This window comes from Nannobrachium achirus, assembly GCF_963921795.1.
Source record: "Nannobrachium achirus genome assembly, chromosome: 17".
Taxonomy (NCBI): domain Eukaryota; kingdom Metazoa; phylum Chordata; class Actinopteri; order Myctophiformes; family Myctophidae; genus Nannobrachium; species Nannobrachium achirus.
In genome coordinates this window covers 29,132,683-29,156,792 of record NC_137824.1, presented here as the reverse complement: position 1 = coordinate 29,156,792, position 24,110 = coordinate 29,132,683, and the positions used below count along the sequence as shown (strand labels likewise).

The window sequence follows — 24,110 nt, the reverse complement described above, 5'->3', positions numbered from 1 at the left end:
AGTCACGCTGCATAACAGCCTCAGCGAAGATGTAAATGTAGATTTTCATCTGAACTGAGTACCGTGCTTCCTTCTCCTCTGATTTCCCCAAACTGGCCCAGCAGCCCTGGTTCATTTGGATTTAGACTCATATCTCACTGCTTACATGTAACCCTCCACATTCAGGGACTGTCTTGCTTCCTAACACCTTGTCTGATTGGTTCTTAATCCAAGCCCACTGCTGATGGTAGTGTCTGGGGGATGAGGGTGGGGGTGGGGGTGGGGTACGGAAATGAGATGGATTACCAACTGTTCTCATTCTAGGCTTTATATTTCTATGTCTGTTCCTTCTGGCACTATGAAGTAATGTTTGGATTTTTTCCCATGGCAAGAAATAAAAGTGTTTTCTCTCTCTCTCTCTCTCTCTCTCTCTCTCTCTCTCTCTCTCTCTCTCTCTCTCTTTCTCTCTTTCTCTCTCAGCTTCCCAGTGGAGATCCAGTCAGGTCTCTTAGAGGTCATCTCTCCGTCCGTCCATTTCTACCCAGACTTCTCCCGCCTCAAAGAGTCCTTTGGAGACCCCAAGGAGAGGGTCAGGTAGGTTTGTGTGTGTGTGTAAAAGAGAAAGAGAGAGAGGGAAGCTGTGTGTGCGTGCATGTGTACATAACTGGATAGATGAATGGATGGAGTGGCAGAAGGAAAGGTCAGTATGTGGAAAACAAACAAGTGAGAAAGAAAGGGAAAAGCAAACTATGCAATCTGACAGGCTCCAGTGGTAAACAAACCCACAGCCTTTGTCAGTTTATATAGAGTATATATACGCACACATGCACAGTATGGCGTGTGTGTTTGTCTCTCTCTGTGTGTGTGTGTGTGTGTGTGTGTGTGTGTGTGTGTGTGTGTGTGTGTGTGTGTGTGTGTGTGTGTGTGTGTGTGTGTGTGTGTGTGTGTGTGTGTGTGTGTGTGTGTGTGTGTGTGTGTGTGTGTGTGTGTTCTATTGTAAAGCCAAGCATGTTTACAGTGTGCAGTGACGACTCAGAAGTGTTCTGGCTGTACTTGAGGCCTTTCTAACCAAGATGCTGCCGCAATCTTCTTAAAAGATAGGCGTATCTTTCATTGAGTTGTGAAAAAAATAAAAAAGAATTCGACCGGGCGCTGCCGTTCCAATGAACGAGGCTGAAGTTTTTCCCTCGGTTGCACCAATTGTAGAGCATAGAAAAGGAGAAACTAGATCCAGGCATAGAAAACAACCAGAAAAGTGATCCTGCCGCCATTGTCGTTACTGGAGCTGCTGTTACTGCAGACACCCGCGACCACCCCTCATCTGCTCAGACAGGCTTTGCGGGAGAAAGAATAAACGCTCGGTATGGCGCCGCGTAAAAAGAAACAAGCATTCGTTCAGCGGTAAAAGAGTTACAGTAATACACCATGACCATAGTGTAAAAAAGGATATGCCCATACATGGGTGTGAAGTGGCTACAACAGCCGCAGTTTGGGGTATTTATTTTAACACTATCAATCCAATGCAGGGTTAATATGTACACATATGCGAATCAGTGGGCACCTGAAAATGTTAAATGTAATTTTTATATAATTTTGTTAAAAAAGTTTTTTTTTGCCTGGGCCTCACTATAGACACTTAAAATAAAATGACTCTTAAAAAAAGAAACATACCACACTAACATTACACTTAAATAAATGGTGCATTTATATAGTGCCATTATCCAAGTTGCTTTGCAGAGAGATTGTGCATTACATTCACCCATTCACGCACACATTCATAAACCAATGGCGGAGGAAACCATGCAAGGCACCAATCTGCTCACCGGGAGCAAATAGGGGTTCAGCATCTTGCTCAAGGACACTTCGACACTAACTCTGGGGGAGCCCGGGATCGAATTGGGAACCTTCTGGTTGCCAGCAGCAGTTGTGTAGATTATGTGCTTGCAATGTTCCTCTTAGGCCTAGGCCAGACGAATCTGTGTGCATGCGTGTGTGCGTGTGTGCGTGTTCATGACTTGATATAGTTTGTTACAATATGCATAGTTGACACAGAGGTGCCTTTTATTTTTATGTATAGTATGCATTGTTGTGCAGTTGTGTGTGTAGGAAGTTTAGGTTTATGAAAAGTTATCTCTCTCCTGTTACAAAGTAATTCCGTTCAAATGTAGTAGGTTTTGTGTGTGTGTACGTATGTGTTAATGTTTTAGCCCATCTAAAGGAGATCAGTTACCTTTGGGGTATTTTTCACGAGTGAGGGGAGTACAGAGCAGGAGATCAGCCGGAGCTATCGGAGTTCACTGTACTGACCTGTAGTGACAGAAAGAGAGCTGAGCCAGAAGGCAAAGCTCTCCATATACCGGTCAGGCCGTCGTTCCTACTCTCGCCCGTGGGCATGAAATGTGGGTCATGACCGAAAGAACAAGATTGCAGATAAAAGCGGCTGAAATATCTTTTTCTCAGGACGGTGGCTGGCACACAGGACATCCCTTAGGGATAGGTGAGAGAAGCTCAGTCATCCGTGACTAAATCGAGGTGGTTCAGGCAGCTAGTAAGGATGCCTCCTGGACTCCGCCCCAGGGAGTTGTTCCAGGCACGCCCAGCTGGGAAGAGACCACAGGGCAGACCAAGGACCAGATGGGAGGATTATATCTCCCTGCTGGTCTGGGAATGCCTCAGGATTCCCAGTGGTGTAAAGTAACTAAGTAGATTTACTTAAGTAATAAGTTCTGTACTCGAGTACAATTTTGAGGTATTTTGTACTTTACTTGCCTATTCCCAGTTTTCAGTACTTTTACTTCTGCTCCACTACATTTCGGATCCAAATATTGTACTTTTATTCCACTACAATTATTTGAAATCTTTAGTTACTAGTTACTTTGCAGATATAAATGACTACCGGTATATTATAAAACATACATTAATCTACTTAAAGGTCCGCTGTCAGCCCCGAAATTATAAAAGTATGATACAGTAGGTCATGTGGTCTCTCTCCCTGGTCTCTCTGTGGATCCTCAAACAGTCTGAAACTGTCTCAGTGTAATCTGCCCAACAACAGCTGACCAGTACAGTATGTAGTCATACAGTCAGGCTATACAGACAATTCATTTGATTGGCTTATAATTGTGCATCCCCACAATGACATCATAAAAATATTAACTTGTTTTTTAAGATGATTCTTAAAGTGACAGTAACCCTTTAGGTGACAGGCCCCCTTTAAGTCCTATTTTATACCTAGGCTATTTGAAAATATAGCCGATCTACATGCTCACGACGTGTTGCATCGCAACGCGGTGGATGAAGATGGATGGATGCAGGGTCAGATTTTCAAAAACAGAGAGGGGGGCGGGGGGAGAGACATTTTGTCAACCACGTACTTTGTCTTGACAAACGGTGATATTTATTTATTTAAAAAAATACGATTTTTTTGTGCCAAAAATAGCGTCCCGCGAAGCTTGGCCAATGTGACCCTGGGTGTACAAACAGACAAAATCAGTTGTATAAGCTTTGCTCTTTCCAGGAGCAAAGATAAATCTTTATAAATCTTCCCCCAGCAAATCCAACACTGGATGAATGGATGGATGGATGGACGGACGGATTAGTGTTCTGGTTGACATTCTGGTTTGATCATTGAGTATTCAGTTCTGTCACTTGGGGAAATACTCCATACTTCTGCAGGCCACCGCCAACCCCCACAGCCAGTCCACCAATTTGTCATAGTGAGGAGAGAAATCTCTACATCCCAATGTGGCCCTAATCACTTTTCTTACTGTCGTGGCCATTCATGCTTTTGTCTGTCTCTCTCCATTTCCTTTGTTGCTATCTCTTTTATTTTATTTTATCTTCTAATGTTCTTACTTCTACCCTGTACTTAGTCTGCGCACACATTACCACACACACCCACACACCACCACCCACATCTCAGTCAAAACCACCCGTAGAGGTCTTTGATGGCAGCAGTCAGGGAACCGAGTTAATGAGAAGAGTGGGAATAAAGAAGAGGTGGATTAACAGATGAAAGTGCGGGTGTCTGTATCATCATAGTTCAGCAACACATCATATCACATGAAAGATAGAGACGATCAGCCACTACAAGACAGAGAGTGTATCATAAAGACTCACAGAGGGAGAGAGAGAGCTACACTGTACACCAGCAGATGCACTGACTGCACTCATGTACAGAACAGCATGTGTACAGTATGTATTCACATTATTGCTGTTTGGCAGAAACCATTGTCTTTTAATATGTTCTCTAATGCCCTAGTTCAGTGGTTCTCTAACCTTGAAATTTGAAGGTCTCCCCTTAACTTTGACAGTGTACAAATGGAACCAAATGGACCCGTTAGGGTCTATTTCTGTACACTGTCAAAGTTACAGACCTGTAAGGATCAATTTAGACCCCCATAAAGGAACCTAGTGAGTCCCTGAAATCCTCTTTGAGAACCACTGCCCTAGCTTATACTTTGTTATATGGAAGTGTCACGCAAAAGTAGCAAAAATAGCCAATCTACAAGCTCACGTTCCATTGTTATTTTAGAACCTAATGACATGCCGAAAATAGTTAGCGACGCCAGGTGTAACAGTCTCCGCCTGACAGAAACAATATGTATATGCACACAAAACAGATATATTATATACTACTGTATGACATAGACTGTCTATCTCTGTGTCGCTGTCTCCCTTGTAACAGGCCAGGTGTGCTGCGTGAACCGGTGCGACAGCTTTTGGGACTGTGTGTACATGTACTGTAAGCGGATCATATGGGACGGTTTGTTATGCAAGGGCATTATACATGCACCTATGTAAGTGTGTGTAAGCGTGAGCGATGGAGCTGCAGCAACGGTGACTGTATATTGCGCAAGAACATTTGCACATTTTTATTCACGCACACATTTTGTCATTTTGTCTGTGTGCCTGAGTGCTCATAGACCTGTGTGTGTGTGTGTGTGTGTGTGTATGAGAGAGTGATTTATCAGCCTCAGTAATGAGAGGGAGGGTGCAGGGCAGTAACAGCTCCCCAGGCGACTCCAGGCCACTGTCAGACTGCCATGGCTAATTCATGAGGCTCCGCAATGCACTCCGCTACTTAACTAGGCAGGGAGACATACATGTACAGTAGCCCCACACACACTCACGCACGCTGTACTGTGTATAAAGACAAAACAAACGCACGCTCACACACACACACACACACACACACACACACACACACACACACACACACACACACACACACACACACACACACACACACACACACACATCTATGTTTAATATGCACATGTTATACAAGCAACACTGTACAGTATATTGGGGAGAGGAGAATAGGCTGAACAAGAAAGAGAGAAACAGAGAGGGGGGGGGGGGGGAGAAATGTGGCAGCTATATATAGTGTAATTGAAAGAAGGCTTTCTTTAATTCCGTTTTTATGAAATGAAATATGCTAGGGCTCTGTTCTTTGGCTGCAGGCTGAGGCTGCTTCCTGCTGCCCCAACTCATTATATCCCCTCTCTGTTGCTTCTGAGGAGGACCTCCACCTGTCATCCACGTAACGGAGCCAGGGAGCTTCTAAACCAGACCACATGAAAGTAGGGGAAAGATTGGCAGGAGCAAAACACAACTAGAGAGCCGAGGATACAGTGGCTACAATTGGCTAATTGGCGCTACTGTTTGCAGCCATGGCTGTTGGGAACATTTGTGTATATAGGCCTAATTTCCTTTATATAGAGCAGGGGTCTTCGACGTTTTCAGGCCAAGGACCCCTTAGTTGAGAGAGGTATGAAGCAGGGTCCCCCACAACCTTATCATAGATTCCATATAGTTTGATTGTTTGACAGCACAATCGTCAGTGTATTTTGGATTCGTGTCAATTTGTATTTTCAGATATTTAACCACTTGAACCGTCAATACTTTTTTTTTAATAGTATACAGTAGACTGACAGGAAATGGGGAGAGAGAGAGATGGGTGACATGCGGCAAAGGTCATCCGGATAGGGAATCAAACCGGCGATGGTGCGGCAACCATGCCTATGTGGCGGTGCCTATGTGGTATGCGCCTTGACCAGTAGGCCACCGGACGCCCCGAACTGTCAATACTTAATAAACTTGACCTTTCGCTATGTACTTAGTCTGCTCTTTTCCCATCTACACAAAGCTTTTTGCCGAAAATAGGGATCTACAAGCTCATGACGCCTCGCAGCGCGAGGCATTGGGAGCTTGTAGATCTGCTATTCTTTGCTAAAGTTCTCAGAATATGGACGCTAGGGTTCAAGTGGTTATTATAAAAAAGGAGAAAAAAAAAGTTTCTATCACTCAAAGATTTAGATGTAGTAACTCTGAGGACCCCTAGGGGTCCCAGACCCCCTGTTGAAGACGCATGATATAGAGATTAAATGAGTGACAGATTTCCACAGCAGTATTAATGAAAATGTACTGGACATATACCAGCAAATCACCACAGGCTGACAGAAATGACAACACTCTCACCTTTTTTGTCCAATATTTAGTGCAGTATTTGACTCAAAGTCCTTTCTTGGAATCAAGGACTTTGCCAAAAAGAAAGTTGCCCACTCGACAATCCTCCTCTGGGAGTTAATATTCAGCTGATCTGCATTGTGTATGCTAACACCCCTGAGAAGGCACTAAGTTAGCTTGTACCCTGTAACCCACTTATTATTATTATACAATTTAGTGTTAACATGTGCTAAAGTGAATTCACACTGCTGGGCACACAGAGATGAAAGTGCTAGCAGTGTTTGTCGGTGCACAGTAGTAAGAATAAGTTAAACCCACAGGCAAACAACCCTAGCTGCGCAGTGTAAAGTCTCATTTATACTTGTTTGTGCATCATGTCATGCACTGAAAATAGCTGAACTTGTAGAAATGGTTATTAAACGGTTGTAATTAGAACGTTCATGTTGCCATATTTGGCAACATCGCATCACAACTGGACACGCAGGTCTGGAGAGCTGGAGGATATGTAAATCAGTTTCAGTTTAAATGCAAGGAGAATGTGACCAAACCCTTAGTCGATAATTATGTGTGTCTGTCCTAGGTGTGCAGTAGTAAAGTGGTCCTGGGTTTCCCAGACAGGCACTAGGCCTACTGTAATTCTGCATTTCACCACACAATTACTTTAATTGTATTCCCGGGCACTTCCTGACCTAAATTAGCCATCTGATAGAAACCAGTACCACCTCATCTACCTGACAAAGAATAAACCCAGCAGTGCCCTCTTTATGCTCTGTTGCATGTTGAACATAGCCGATCTACAAGCTTTCAGCGTGTCGCATCGTATTTCGGCGATTTTCGGCACGTGACCCAGTCATACAAAGTCTAAATCAGGCTGAGAGTTCAACATTAATACCTAACTATAGTTGTGTATTTGTGAAAGTCCTATATTTTAACATTTAACCGTGTATGCCCTGCAGTCTTCTTGTTTTTTACGCTTTGCTACCCACACTCAACCATTCTCTCTCTCTCTCTCTCTCACACACACGCACACACACACACACACACACACACACACACACACACACACACACACACACACACACACACACACACACACACACAATAAATAGCTTTTTCCCTCCTGTTAAAATGCGGCAGTCGGCAGAATATGGAGTGTTGGTGTCATAGAAGTGGTGAGAAGCTGCTGTGCACAAAACTCTTTTCACTGTTTATTAACCACAGCTGGAGAGTGGGGGAGGAGAGACGGGGAGAGAGAGAGAAAGAGGGAGTGCTAAGATGATGGGGGGATAGAAAGGGAGGAGAAGAATGGATGGCAGGAGCGAGAGAGTATGGGTGGGGTGGGGTGGGGTGGGGGGGGCTAGAGGGGACAAGAGAGAGTAGGAGGAATCAAGGAACAAGACAGGTTATGCTTCTTGGGAACGTGCGAGAAATGTTTACTTTCTCCGCGGCTGTGCTTTTCTTTCTGGGGAGGTGTTGGGCATGATAGATCTGCTGCAATCCCTCTCACTGGGAATTTAAATGGAAGGAGGAGAGGAGAGGAAGGTGGAATAGAGAGAATAGAAGATGGGTAATTGGAAGAAGAGAGGCTGTGACAGAAGGGTAATGGGATAAACGGTTAACCACTTTCACACTTGTGTTGTCTTTATTATAGTGTTTATATTGTTAATAGTGTTGTAACATATTTTAGTTGGTAGTGATTTTCCGGGCTGTGTGATGTAATGGTAGCAGGAACTAAGGATCAAAAGAGGCGCACATCAATTTACTATTTAAAGGCAGGTGCTGAACTTCAGACTACACAACCTTGTACTGTTGCTCCCTTTATGCATTTTTGGTACCACTGGGCTGAGCAAGTCCACTCAGGTGGTACCCAAAATAAAAATGCAAAAAGGGAGCTACAGTGTGCAAACTTTTATTTTGTTTCTATGGTATGGTAGCAGTAACTCGCACAAGATAAACAGGGGCGTTAACATTTCCATGGTAACGCAAGCTCCACCAATCAGAGACGTCGCTCTGGATTAAGAGCGTCTGCTAAATGCTTAAATTGTAAATTGTTGCTGCTACATATTGGATTATGGTGGGTGATATCCACTCCATGATAACTCAAATTAAACATGTTCTTCATACTAGATTGATTGCATACAGACGTGTAGCTTCTACAGGAGCATATAGCATTGTTTTACAATGAGGACACTTGTGGTAACTGGATTGTTACGACATCGCTACAGTATGGAGAAAATAAATGGGACTCATACTTCCTACTGCACGCTGTTGAGCTCTAGTACTGCATCATCTATCACAGTGACTCTCAATGAATGTAAAAAGTGACCTTTTTACATTTCCAGGTCCCCCAGTTTGATATGCATTAGGACACAGACAGGGGCGGGTATTTGCTCTACGCAGACTACGCAACTGCGTAGAGCCCCTAGGCAGAGGGGGCCCCCTGCTGGGCTCATTATTCTGAGCATTTAGGGAAAAAAAAGTAAGTCTCTAGCCCATTCCTGTCAAAAGTTATGATTTTTTAAAGAATTGACCAACTGCTCACTGCAGAGTCAATAGATTTCACACAGAGACCAGCTGGCAAGTGATCAGCTCTCTCTCTTGTCTCTCTATGAATTTCCTGTACATACGTGCAATATCCAAACTGTACTCAAAGAGTACACATATTAGCCCTCTAAGGCCCGCATTAAGAAATACTTGAAATAAAAAATTGAAAAAAATCAGATGGTGTTGTAGGAGTCCTATTAAGAGGAAAATGTAATGTTTTTTTCAAAAAAATGTTTTTTTAAGATTTTATAGCCATAAATCAAAAATCATAAATCATGCTCTAATTTACATATGGGGGATATTTTTCACAATAATAACATATGTACATGTTCTAGACATTCTAATGATCACCAAAAAAAATAGTACAGGCATTTTACTTATGTTTTTGTGAGGTATAGCTTCCATGAAAAAGTGAGATGTTGTTCGTCAAAACTCTGGAATTTCAGCGGGTGTGGCGGGTGTGAATGTCAGCCCCTGTGGGGGGTATTTATATGCAAATATTGTGGCCAATGGCATTGTAATACTAAACAATAGAATCCAATGGTGGTGTTTAGGTGGTAGGGGGAGCTAAAATAAAAGGATTTAAACCTTTTTTTGGATAAAATACAAACGTTGTAATATTACAACCGTGGGCCTTAGAGGGTTAGGCTTGAAAATTAATGATGTTAAGAAAATAAATTATTTTATCTAAATTTTGAAAAATAATAATTAAAAAGAAATTGTAAAAATATAAATTTTAAAGTATTATAGTCACTGGCATTTTTAATTCCTGCGCTTCGCGCGCGCGCATACCTATTTTTCACGCACGCTCATGGGGGGGCCTCTTTTACTACCTTTGTGGGGAGCCCCCAGTTTATAAAAACTGCCCCTGGACACAGACTGGGGGTCTTGATACTGTATACTTTATCGGAGTCTGTGGGACTCCGATATACAGTATACTCTGAGATCAACAGTACAGGCCTGTAAAGGGGAGCACATACTGGACGCGAACGGCTGCGCAGCGTCGCGTCGCGGTATCGACGCACATGAAGTGCCGCACGGTAACCCCAACTGGATGCGGCGCGCTGCCAAACAGTACATCCATTTCCCCGGTGGGGAGAACCATGGGAGAACATGTTCAACGCGCGGCAACGCTGGAAAAATAGAACAGTGGTGTATCGGCGCGGCAGGCGACTGCGCGCGTCTGACGCCGCCGGTGTGGGTTAGTTCATTGAAAATAACGGGGCCGTATGTTTTGACGCGCCGCCTCCGCGCCGCCTCCGCGTCCAGTGTGGGTTCCCCTTAAGGGTCCTTTTTGTTCATAACTATCAATAATGTATCTAGAGAATCCCTGGAATTCCTTGGGGGTCCCCAGACCCCAAGTTGAGAACCACTCGTTCTTAACGCCCTTAATGTTCCATATGCTTCATGTTCTGCTGTCTGCTGGTGGTACTTTAATAACCTCGAGCATCTAATAAATTGTTGTCGTTGGTCTGTTTCAAGTCGGTATTTATAGCAGCATCTCACTCAGACATCTTTGTTAAACTACACTTCACTGCATTTCCCAGTAAACATGCACTCATCAAACTAATGTGCTAATGGCTCCCAGATCAACCGGAGGCAAATAAATCAATGGCATATCAACCAACCAGACAAATTCATGTCTCATTTTACACAGAGGTTGAGGAATTCACGCACGGACGTACGGGTAAATAAATGGAATGGAGTGACCGAGACAGATAGACTACCAGGCAGGAATGTTGACAGACAGACCGACAGACAGACGGACAGACAGACAGACAGACAGACAGACAGACAGACAGACAGACAGACAGACAGACAGACAGACAGACAGACAGACAGACAGACAGACAGACAGACAGACAGACAGACAGACAGACAGACAGACAGACAACAGCTTCTATAGCAAGACAGACAAATCAATATCAACTCGTCCAGGAGACAAATCAATTGCTGTCACTGGGACAATATTTGTACTAGAAGAACATTATTTACTGTATTTCATATTGGAACTTACTACACAGCAAAATAGAGTTGCAACTATCTATTATTTTCTCAGCGACTCAATCGCTACAATTTACAATACATTAATTGAAGCGTGTTTGTGTATATATTATATATATATCAAATTAAACAAGTATTTTATAGTTCATAGTAGTGTTCTGCTACAAGTTTTGGAAAATGGTACAGTTAAAGTATGGACTGCTACAGCAAAATGCCGAGGGTTAATTAAACTGTGAGAGCTAGCCACTTTCACCCTAGTGTCCAATTTTGGGATTTTTTTTCAAAACTATTTGAAACTAGCAGACCTACAAGCTCACAAAGTGCTGTGTTGTGGCTTGGAATAGCTGTAGTACAATAGGGCTCATAAGTCATAAGTGGTCAAATGACAGGATTTTATGGTGTAGCCTATGTACAACAATGACATTCTGTTTTACAATAGTGAACTGGCACACACAAGATGTAGCAAGAACCAGGAGCAACACAGAATGTAGTAAGAGAGCTGGAGTCTCATTTATCACTGGTACGCATTTTGCACCCCACTAGCATTCATTCAAAAACATTACGGAACTGGAACTGATTGCATTGGAGTGTGGTGTGGAAGGGCAGATGGTCTGACTTTATTTGTCGGATTGATTTCCTCTTGGGCCCTGCAAAGTAACTATTGACATTGTTGTGTTAAAAACACTTGGAGAATACATTTTAGACTTAAATAAATTAGCAACCAACTCTCATCTATCCACGTCTGCACTCCTCCAGTCAGTGCTGTTTGATACGAGTCCTGCACTTAGCATATCAATCTGTTTACTCTTTTCAGAAGTCCTGCCTTGAGCTCCCGCTCCCCGCCCACTGACAAACAACAGTGAATATATTAGCAGAGGGTGATAATGAGGGTCAGGTGGAGCTCCTTGTCGTTTCCTGCCTACTGGCTCAGTGTTCCAACAGGGGTGTCACAAGGGGCGGGGGGGGGGGGGGAGTGGGACTGAGTTACTAGGGCCCAAGGTGGAGGGGCCTTAATTATTTTATACTTTAGCTATTGAAAAATAGCAGATATACAAGCTTGTATATCTGCTATTTTTGAAAAGTTGTGAAATGTGTTCAAATCTTTGAATATATGTATTTTTTAAGCGAACATTTGTAACTCAAATTTTGCTTCTGGGGGGGTCCCTGGAACTAAATATTTTGAGATGGGGGTCTGTGGCAAAATACATATAATTTTGGGGGTCCTTCACATGAAAAGGTTTGAGCACCACTGACATAGAAACATCAAAAAACCTTGGAAGGATTTGAGATATTCAAAGACGGTTTTTCAAAGAAGTGCCGCGCTGCGAGCTTGTATATCTGCTATTTTTCAATAGTTAAAGCACAAAATAATGCATAATAATGTGTTCCCGGTCTAAATGGGTTAAACCCACTCCCCCTATGAAGAACATTCATGGGGGGCCCGCAGTGAAACCTTACGTACCCAGGGCCCAGAATTTGGTGCGACAACCCTGGTGTTCAATACCGTCCCGGTGTTCCTTTTGTCAATAGACGTGTGTCGCTGGGCGCCAGACCTTTTGTCTGTGTTAGAATGGCGCTGATCTGTGTCCGTGGATGATACAGTGGTTAAGATAATTACATCCGCAATCAAGCATTCTCCTGCTGGCATAGCCTCAAATCCTGCAAGAGAGCTCCCTCTGTGTGGAGGCCTGCGCTGCCAATCTCGGCGGTCTGTCTCCACTAAAGAAAAATAGAAAAGGGTAGTGAACTGTGCAATCTCCTTTTGAAGTGAAATGCTGTCCTTGCACCTTGAACCTTTGTGACAGTGGTAGAGGTCTACGGATAGCACACACGCACGCACGCACGCACACACAGACACACAGTGTCTCAGTCGGGGACACTCATTTCACACAAATCACATACACACATGCTTGCGCTGTTAAGATTGAAGCCAGCGGGATGGGCTTCTCTAAATCACAGCCGCCTTTGATCGATTCAGCCCTGCGAGCCGTGTCCTCGTCACCCTGCGCACTCCACCCCCTGCTGCTCCTCCCCCTGCCTCTGTCATTTGTCAGCGTGGCTCCTCAGCATGGACAACGGGAGAATGAGACGTCGCTCTTTATTGATCAGCCAGCAGACGTGGGGTGGTGGGGTTGTTTGGAGGGAGAGGGGGTGTTGGGGGTTCTGTTAAAGGGGAATGAAACCGTATTCTGATTGTTTTCCTGAACAGGTTACAAACTTTAAAACATGGCAGGTGCAGAACTTAGTACACTGTAGTCAACAGTCAATGCTTGCACAAATTGGCATGTGTAAATCAAACACAACCATTGTTAATTGTATTAGCTTATTTACAATTGTGGCCTGGAGGGGAATAGGGCTACAATAATTACATCAGGTTCAAAACGAAATAAACACAAAACACAGTAAAGAAGGAGCATAATCAATAGATCAACACAATCAAACATGAATGTAACCAGGCATTACTGTAGGGACTAGAAAGACAAATACATAGACTAACAGTTCCTTACAGTTCATATTTTTTCACTATTGATGGAGTGCCTTGGAACACTTTCTCTGTAAGTCTGCTTTCTACACCATTGGAATCTAGCAGTACTTCTTTGAAATATCTTTTGTTCATAACAGTTCCTTACGTCACAGTGTACTAAGGTCGGCACCTGCCTAGTTTTTACCCTCCTGCAGTTTTTAACTTTTTTTAGCAGGAAGATAGACTACAAAATCAGCCTAGAGTGTTATTCCCCTTTAAGCTATACAGTGGCTGGTGGTGTTTTAGCTGCAGTGTGGTTACCGCACTGTATGTTTGGATATGTTGAAGGACAGTCTGAGTGTTGGTGGTTTTGGCTGGCGTTACACTGAATGATTGAGTGCTGGTCTTTGTAGCGGGTCCACTCCTCCTATGCAGAGGGAGAGACGGTTAAACCCCTCTCTGTCCTTGCTAATGCAAGAACGGGATAAATTATTTTCTATTGACTTCCATTTTATAGAACCTACTGTAGTTTAGAAATGAGCACCGGCCCTGAATTATTATAACGACGAAAACATTTGGCTTCTATAAACTTGTGGGGTGGCTCTGTGTTGCCTATTCCGTCACGTTTCCATGGAAACACTACTGTGGCCAATAGTTGCAAGCACGAAATGGCTTGTTCCTCGCAAAAAAACTATAGTTTGTGTACTGCTTTCATAATCATTGCATACCTCAACCACATTCATATCAGCATCATGTATTGTTTAAATAATCACACCTAGTGTGAAGTGAGCAGTGTTATTCATAAGTTCATTTCATTAAGCGTCCCGCGAAGCTTGGCCAATGTGACCCTGGGCGTACAACAAACTTTGGGCGCTTTGTGGAAAGATGTAGGCCAGATGTAGGCCAGATGTAGTTCTTCCAGGAGCACCGCTCCATAATAACTTGGGGCACTGTATGGTGGATAAAAGGTTAATGACTGCATGTCACTACATTTTGGTTGCATGTGATAGTAATTGTTGTCTTAAAAAAAAAAGAAAAAAAAAAGATTTGTTTTGGGGCTTTTATGCCTTTATTAGACAGGACAGTAGACTGACAGGAAATGGGGGGAGAGATGGGGAGTGACATGCGGCAAAGGTCGTCCGGATCGGGAATCGAACCGGCGACGCCGTCGGGCATCAATGCCTATGTGGCAATGCCTATGTGGTATCCGCCTGGACCAGTAGGCCAGCGGGCGCCCCAGTGATTGTTGTCTTGATGAGTCTGGGGTTCAGAGTGATTTGTTTCGGGTTGTGTTGAGGGTTGGATGAAGCCTGGCTGGTTCTTACCTAAGTGCTTGTAGAAAGCTTGGTATAATTGTATATTTCCTCTTAGAATATCAAATGTAGGGAGGGGAACAGACCAGCAGGTTCTCATTGGCCTCTATATTGAAACAATACTTTGGAAAATATGTCACATTTTCATAAATCAGGCTGTAGGAAAAGGAAACTTTGAAAATCACGAGAGGGGATTCTAAATCTAATCTCTATCCAATATGTTTGCGTGTGTTTGTTCCGTTTTGTCTAACTCTTATAAAGAAACTTGAAACTGAACTGGCTTAAAACTTTCTCTTTTCCTCCGATATTTGCATCCCAGTCATGTTGTCCACTCTGGCTTGGCATGTCGTCGTTCTTTTGTTCAGGCTTTTCTACTTTTGTCTGGCTGGCTTTTCATTCCTCCTCAAGCTGTCAGAGGATGAGAGTGCCGCTCAGTGAGGGATAAAGGTCTGGTCTTGTTGCTGGTTGCAGGACTGTGCTTCATAATGCATGAGGAAGGGGACCCGACAGGTAAAATCACAGGCAAAACACATCAAAACAGAAAGGAGGAAGAAAGGGGGAAAAGAGCCATGCGGGTTGACAAGAGAAGATGTGCAGATGAAAGGACTGTTTTCTGTTTTGTGTTATTAGTTGAGCCTTTATAGTACTACTAACCCCTATTGCAAACCTTAAGCACTATGCAACTTTCTTTTAAATTAATACAATTTCATTTTGATCAATCTGTATGGTAACTAACACAAATCTAAAAATGTATGTCCTGTGGTAGGATATTATCCGTTGCTGGTGGTGATACTGTATGAATGTCAATATTACATTTCTAAGAAGCTCAATATTGAAAATGTCAGCACTTGTGAGGGGGACCCAAAAAACGTTTTTAAACCTGGCAGATCCTGTCCGTACGTGAGTCACTGCTACAAACCCCATCATCACCTGGATATCCATAAATGAAGATCACAACACTGACCTCATCAAATCCTGGATATCCATAGATGGAGATGACTGGATCATCACCTAGATCTCCATATATGCAGCTGGTCAATACCAATACATCTGACCTCACAGACTCCAAATATGGATATAGGTGACCTGTTCTGACATCACAGTGATGACTCGACGAGCTCAGCTCTCTCTCGGTCGTCCTCAGACGAGCTTCCATCGGAGTCTCCAATCTTTCCGGTTCTCCATACACCCTGCCAGCTCCGAAGAGCTTTCAGCTCCCGCATCCTTCTTCAGGACGTCCACATACGTTAACGCGGAACGTCCTCGTGATCGATGCCCGCGCGTTCGTTCCCACAGGACCAGCCTGCTGGCCGGGAGCTCCCGATGTCTGTGGCAGTGGCCGGCCAGCTTCATCCTCCTAGCTGCTACCTTCTTGCTGAGCCTCGGCAGTTGCCTGTACAGGTCCTTGTTGGTAATGTGGATGTTCTGGTCCACATTCAGGACAGCCCGTAGAATTCTGGTGTAGCACCCATCCAGGGACTTCTGCAGGGTGGGTGTCTGGGTCCAGCTTTCGCAGCCATACAGGAGGACAGACTCCACAGTGGCGTGGAATAGGCTCAGCTTTATGTGTCGGGGGAGATTCGAGCACCACACTCTTGACATGCCGTTCAGGGCCCTCCACGCTAGTGCCTTCCTGACCTTAAGGTCCTGTTCTGTGGAGTTCATCCAGGAACCCAAGTATTTGAAGTCATTGACCTCTCGCAGAGCGTTGCCATCTGATGTTGTAATCGGCGGATGGTCCATGTGGATGTTATAGTTGATTACCTCAGTCTTCTTTGCATTCAGTCTGAGGCCAACCTTAGCACATTCCACCTCCACTCTGTTCAGGAGTTCCTGCGCCTGCTCCACACGGCCAGACACCAGGCAGATGTCATCTGCGTAGTCTAGGTCTGCCAGGGCTACAGCAGGGTTTCTACTAGACTTCCTTGGTGTAATTGTGAAGCCAAGCTCCTGCTCCCGTCCGTTGATGGCTTTCCTGAGCGCGTAGTCCAGAGCTATGATAAAGAGAATGGTATATAATATATACATGCCAAAGCAGCCATGTACACACGCCCATGTGTACACACCCATGTGCGCCTCCTCGCCCTTAGGGCGTCTTACTGGTAATACTATTTATATATATTATGGGGGGATCGGGTTAAGATCTCATGTACTGTAGGACATCAAAATTACAGAGTGAAACTCAATGTGGTTAAAATTGGTTTGTTCACATTTTCACATATTCCAGTCACTTGATTACCTTTACAGGTAGTTTAGGGGTCGAACTTAACTTCGAACTTGCACTTGTTGAAAAAGGTTATTCCATTTGAAATCTTAAAAATAAGGAACAGGGAGGAAAGGCAGTTGAGACTCAGGGCGCAGGGTAAGGTTGCTGGCTCCATTGCAGGGAGTCTTCAGGCTCCATTGAATCCCCCTGTGGTTAAGGTGTGTGTGTGTGTGTGTGTGTGTGTGTGTGTGTGTGTGTGTGTGTGTGTGTGTGTGTGTGTGTGTGTGTGTGTGTGTGTGTGTGTGTGTGTGTGTGTGTGTGTGTGTGTGTGTGTGTGTGTGTGTGTGTGTGTGTGTGTGTGTGTGTGTGTGTGTGTGTGTCGTGTATATACAGTACATATACTAGGCTGGGAAATTGCTTTGGGACATGCAGGTGTGATTATTCTTTCTTCAACTTAAGTTATGTAACTTAATACGTTGTGACAACTGATTTTGCTGATGATATTGAATATGATTTTAGTGTAGTGGTATCAGTTAACTTACTGATGTGATATGCATTTGTATAACATTGTCCTATGTTCTTGGTTGTCTTTTAGATATGTACTTATCTAAATGTAGTGTTCCATAATACTGTGCATTCAGCCACTATTAGGATATGTACAGTATGTGGGTTGCTGTGTGGGGGAAATAAACGTTCATTTCTGCAGGCATATTATAAGGAAGACCGGTTTGTCAAGACCAAAAAGTGTATAGACTGGGAGTAGATTCTATTCCCATACTGCTTGTATGAACTCTTAATACTTTCTGTTTTGAATCTTATTTTATATTAAAAAATAACAGTGCCATGTCTTCTTACATAAATGAATTGGAGCAATACTGTGTACTAGACTATATGTCAGAGTTTGACCATTTAATTATTTCATATTGTACATTGATATATATGTTTTTTTCCATTTCTTATTTTCACTCTGATGCTGAAATCACCAGCAACGGTTTTATCAAATTCCCCCAAGGTGCTCTGTTCCCCAAAGAGTTGACAGTTTAAATGCACCTAATAACAGTAAATGAACAATTTTCTGCTTTGATCTCCCCCTATATTCAACCTTACCTTTAGTGCATCACAAATTATGTTGTGCTGCAACTCTATTCCACTGATAGTGTTTGATGCTAACCTCAAATTGTGGTGAAAAATCACAGTCACACTGGAGTGAATGGAGTTGACGCCTGATTGTCTAGTTGCCAATCGCAGGATGCATATCACAATGAGGGATGATTGCTAATCCACAAATAGTATATAGTTTCCGTTTACCAGTTTGGACAGAAGAATGAAGGTCCTTAGTCTGCAGTGTGGACAAGAAATATGACAGATGGGCCTATTAGTTGCAGACAGACAGACTGACAGCTAGGCACTCATACAGACAGCGCCGAATGCATGATCTCCTATAGAGAATATTTATAGGAGCCCACCAAAATGAATAAGGCTTGCTAGATTTATAAAGGCCTTATTTAAAAACAAAAAAAAAGAAACCCCCACTACAGCATACATTAAATACATGTTTCTATATCAAATGAGGATTGACTTGATGTGTATATCAATTCCAGTGGAAACTCAAGTGTGACGGGACTTTGGCTGTTTTATTCGTTTCTTTATTACACCAAAGGAGAAAGCACAAAGGCGGTGCTAAATGTTGGAGACAGTGTGGTTCCTGGGAAGCTAATCACTGGCATATGGTTTGGGAGTGTCAGAAACCTTGCACTGTATCTCCATATTTCTTCATCATGTGAGGCATTGTGAGCTTGTAGCTATTTTTGACATTTCTTTAAGTGAAAGTGAAAAAGTAACAGTTTTGAACATACAAGGCATCCACCCGACCGAGACGATACTTAATATTGATCTGCACTTGCAATTTTCCATGTTATTTTTTAGGAAATGTGGATTTTCAGGCAAGGCTACCTGAATATTGAGTTGGTATTTTGATGTCATCTCATAAAAAAGAGCTCAGAAGACATTGGTTACTTCCTGAACCCCCCACAATACAGGATAGATAGTAAATGACATGTTATGAAAAAGTGTGTGATATATGTAAAGGTCTGATTTATGCTTGTGGGCTTCCGCTGGTGACGTGCACTGAAAATAGCGTATCTACCAGGTCACAACGCATTGCAAGCTATTTTAGGTCTTTATGGACGTATTTAATTAACCTGTAATGTTGTTTCATTCTAACAAACCTTTTGGTTTTTATATGATTTCCTCTCAAGTCTCCCGTGTGATACGTTTCATTGCTCTTGTGTGTTTATTGTACCTCCCCCAAAATGGACAAAGTTAATACATCTGTGGACAGCAGGAGAAATTAAAAGAATGTTGTTCTGTTGAAGGTTGTGTACTGCTGTTCCCCAAAAACATGTATTGCTTATATGTTTACCCAGTATTCAATTATAAAATGGAACAGACAGGCCTTTTGGTGGATTTATAAGTACCACATTCAAAATATTTGTATGATTCCAAGCTGTTTATTCAGTTATAAAACATGTTATTATTTGGTTATTTTTCAGTCGATTGATTAATCAACTATTTTATTAATCGTTTCATCCCTAAAGGCCGATTCATGGTGGCGCCACACCATATAACTTCACTTAAAAAATGGACAAGTGAACAGGGCTGAATGGTTGGATGGAATCTTTTATAGGTTTAACAAAAGCTTCATGAACACAAAAATAGCAGATCTATAAGCGCCCATAAAATGTGGGTTTCTCCATCTGTCCATACAGTGTGTAACACACACACGCGCGCACGCACGCGCGCACGCACGCACGCACGCACGCACGCACGCACGCACGCACACACACAGTAGGTAAGGTGTACTTGGCCTGTTTTTGCAGGAGGGTACCCAGAAAGCTTTACGTCTTCAACACTATTACCATGGCGACAGCCTAATGTTCCCTTTCAGCCAGAGATGAAGTACACTTGAATGAGCACTGGGACCATGACCCTGCATACTAACCACTCATCCCCGTGCATACCCCAGGGTGAACTCATAAAACTTAACCACCCTGCTAAATTCAACACGTGTTTTCTGCAAGACAAGGGAATAGCTAAATCTACACTCCGATGGCCCGGTGTGCAGTCATAAGTGGACGCTACACTTTTATTGGTTACGCGCAACCTTAACATGGTGATATGGGTTTATGGCTTGTCTGAAAAGGTCTTCTATTCTACTATTTATCATTAAACTTTGCCACGTTCATTTGAGTGTGTGTCTCGACTGCAAACTCACTTCCCATTTTCTGCCGCAGTCTGAAAACTCGCCTCTTCACACTCTACCTCACCCACTATCGTACTATGTTATTTACACAGACGTATGCAGTTTTTTTCCCCCTCTCAACTCATACCAAATATATATTATTTAGACTAGGTTTCATGTTTACCGGCTATCCTAGTTACTTTGTAGCAACAGAAGCACAGATTGAGAGAGCTAGACGGCCTTTACAGCACCATGGACAGCAACACAGTGGGCTGGGCTTACTGCTTGTCAGTCTGGCTATTAATAAATAAATAGATGAATATACCTCTCGGTAACAACGTTTCAAAATTAAATTCTCTTCTCTTCAGTTCATTTCAGTTCAGCAAAAATTTAGAAATGACCTGCCTCCTTGCTTTTGCGTTTGTATAGTATTGTCTGCAATACATTTTGTATTGTCCTTCTTTTCAACCTTGTTTGTTGACTCTATTCTGTGCTCCTCTATGCTGTAATTGTAACAGTGCTCCACCCACACTGTTGCAGTCTTCTTAAGGTCCACATTTGCGGGACATGCGGGACACACATTATTATTATATGTGCGCCTGGCCATTCCTGCCCACAGCAACTGAAAATCCTGTTAATACTTTTCATTGGATAAATATTTGAAAGTCAAAAACCACAACACATGAGACACAAACCAAACAAAGACTCTTTCTTTCCTCTTTCCTACCCAGCACAGATTGGGTCTTGTAGTACAGTGGTTCTCAACCTTTTCAGGCCGTGACCCTCAAAATAATCATATCTGAACTGGGGACCCCCACCCTCACAAGCTCTTGGAATTGTAGGGGTTGGCATTACATTAGTTTGATTCTATCTGTTTCATTGTGAAAATAGCAGATCTTCATGCTCACAACGCCTCGCGTTGTGAGGCGTTGTGAGCATGTAGATCTGCTATTTTCACAATTTCAGCCTCTCATATTTGACAATTTGTCCAATGTTTGACCAGAGGTATTATAAAGGTCTTAAAAGTCCTTAATTTGTCACTTTAGAAATGTGCAGATACACTTATACTGTATGTTATTAATAATTGGGGACCACTGTTGTAGTTCACGGTAGGCATCCTAGTGTGACGCATTGTGAGCTTGTAGATCAGCAATTTTCACTACTTTTGTGCTACACTGTATTAAAAGTATATGGAGCCAGGGTTTCTCCCTGACTGCGACATTATACTCTGACCTTACACTTAGTAAGCCACTCTGGAAAAGAGTGTCTGCTAAATGCCTTAAATAAAATCTAGCCTGAATACACCTTAAGGCACACCATGGCAGATTGCATATATTGAGGTTTAAAAGTCTTCTCTGGGTATCCGTTTCGTATTAGACAGCAGCTCGTGCTGTCAGCTAAGCACTGCTGCTGCTGCAGTACCTCTGGCCTCTGACGCACAAAGTCCCATTCCTCTAAACCGTCTGCTGCTGGAAAATATGTTGTGAGTGGTGATCAGGGCGAAGACAAGGATTGTTCTGTGTAAACTCTGAGCACTTTCCTATAAAAGCCTCGTCCCGTCTGGAAAACTGCCTCTCTGTTTTGTAGGGGAATTGTTTTTCATACCCCGCGGCCGCGGTTGTATAAAAGCATAGTGATGCCGCGTCGTAAAATCCCCTTTAAGCACAGATTAATGTACCCGTGGTGAGATGAAGTTAGAATGTCTCTTTTGTTGATGTGACCTCACACAGTCGCCCCAGGACTATTATCATCACCCAATTTTGACCATCACATGCTCTTCTTCTGCTCGAGACATTGTACCAGCAAAGGGCAACTTTGTTTTTTTTTTACAACAAGGGTTCATATTTTAGATTATAATTAGAGAAAAGACAAGATGGCTTATTGTGTCTAAAAATACATATTTAGCCACTTGCATGCATGCCCCCAACCTGGGGGCATGCATGCAAATCAAAATCGTTAAAATTACTAAAACGATAGAAAGAAGTAAGTGAAAACCTTTTAACAATCATCTTTTCTTTTCTCTAATGACTATCTAAAATATGAACCTTTGTTGTAGAAAACCAAAGTTGTCCTTTAAATGACAGTGAAAAGTGACTTTGCACTCTGCATCATGCACTTTCTTTGACTGATATTCTTGCCCTGTGTTTATTGCTTATCTAGTGTTTTTAGGTCTTATGTTTTTATGGAGCTTCTGAGCATACGTTTTTCACATGTATGTACCTAAACAGTACATCTAAGTGACAATAAGGTGAATCTGCCTAAATCTCTCTCTGAATCCTTGCAGGGTCAATAGAACATGCTTACTTTTATGTTTTCCTGTTTCCAGATGAGAAAGCTATCAGCCGGGGGCAGCCTCACTTTGCTGGGGTGATGTACTAATTAAGCCCAGAGCAAATATTTAACCTCAGGTTGCGTTGTTGTACAGCCACTCACCATGTTTGGTTAACCCAATATGTAGACAGAGATACAGTGCTTTCAATTCATTAGTTCATCCCCTAATTGTATGGTGGTATTTGGGGATTATGTTGGTTAAACTGCACTTTGACATGAACCCAGAGATTACACACATTTATCGCTAGACGAGTGTAGCAGTAGCTATATGGAAAGGAAAAGTAATTAAACCCTTCCTTTACATTTTTTCTTCTTAAAAATGCTAAATATAATGCACAAGTAGGTAGTATCGATACAATCGATTATTTTCACTACCGATACGATACAAAATCAAACGATACAATTCGATTTTAGCTGTTTTCATTTTGATATACTTCGATTTTTTTTAATTAAAAACAATATTTCGATGCAGTTACTATCGTTACACCCCTAGTAATCACCTAGTTGCATTCTACACGCTGAGGAATTAGCATGCTATTGTTTCAGTAGCAGACGTGAACGGGCGCACAAATATTAAAACTCCAGCCCGAGGGCCGTCGTGTTTACTGCATGACAAAAACCAGAGGAGTTGTGTTGGAGGCACACGCGTCTCACTAGCTGTTCCCATGTGGCTGCAGTAATCAGGGCTTTGTTTCCCGGTGCTGTCATCTCATTTTATGTTTAGAATCTGCGCTCAAGTCACTGATCCTCTCTAAGCACTGCTGGGTCTGGAAAAACAGGAACGCTCCGTGTTCATGTGCGTATTGCACACATGTTTTATTCCCCTGGCTCAATGAATCGCTCTATTCCTGGCGGCAATAGCTCTCTCTGTATAAAAAAGGAATTATTTTTTGTACAGATTAAACTGTGAACGACTCTCTGTAGTAATTGTGCTAGTAGATGTCCTATACTGTATGTGTGTGTAAGTAAGAAAGAGGAGAAATTGTCCCTTGGTACTTATGTCCATATACTGTAGGCCGTCTAATGTTTGATGACAACATAGCAGCAGGGGAGGAAAATAGATATCTCTACAGGGGGCTTTGTTTTTGCCCACATGGTTTGAATAGGGATTTTTCTTTTTTTATTGAGATATGGTTTCATAAAAAAAACTTGTTTTTGAGAATGATACTTTCTACAATTACAATTCTACAGTCTGTGGCTGGCCTCCACGCAGTAACTGGATGTAGTCTGCTTGTGTTGTTTGAGAAAATCTCATCGATATCCAATGACAAAGACAAGTTCTCCGTCTGATTGGAACCAGAACCTCACTGATCCAACACCAGCTGGTCTGAGTTCTCTCCCTCCAGAGACATAATAAGGGCTCTTAAGCAAGGGGCTTAAAATGTGCGGGCATACACACAAACAGGCCTGCACGGCGCACGCGCACATACACACACTGTATGCTGCATACAGATACAGCACATGCAACACACACACACACACACACACACACACACACACACGCACACGCACACGCACACGCGCACACGCACACTCAAACGCATACTGCAAGCGCAC

The 24,110-nt window shown here is 42.9% G+C and overlaps 1 protein-coding gene across 1 annotated transcript in view; it reads left to right on the top strand.

Annotated features, from left to right (window-relative positions):
* mgat4b (alpha-1,3-mannosyl-glycoprotein 4-beta-N-acetylglucosaminyltransferase B) overlaps positions 1–24,110 on the top strand; it is a 196,919-nt gene that overhangs the window by 107,771 nt on the left and 65,038 nt on the right. The window contains exon 6 of the mRNA XM_080745815.1: positions 460–573. Coding sequence (XP_080601941.1) covers positions 460–573 — 114 coding nt within the window. The remainder of the gene's footprint in view (positions 1–459; positions 574–24,110) is intronic.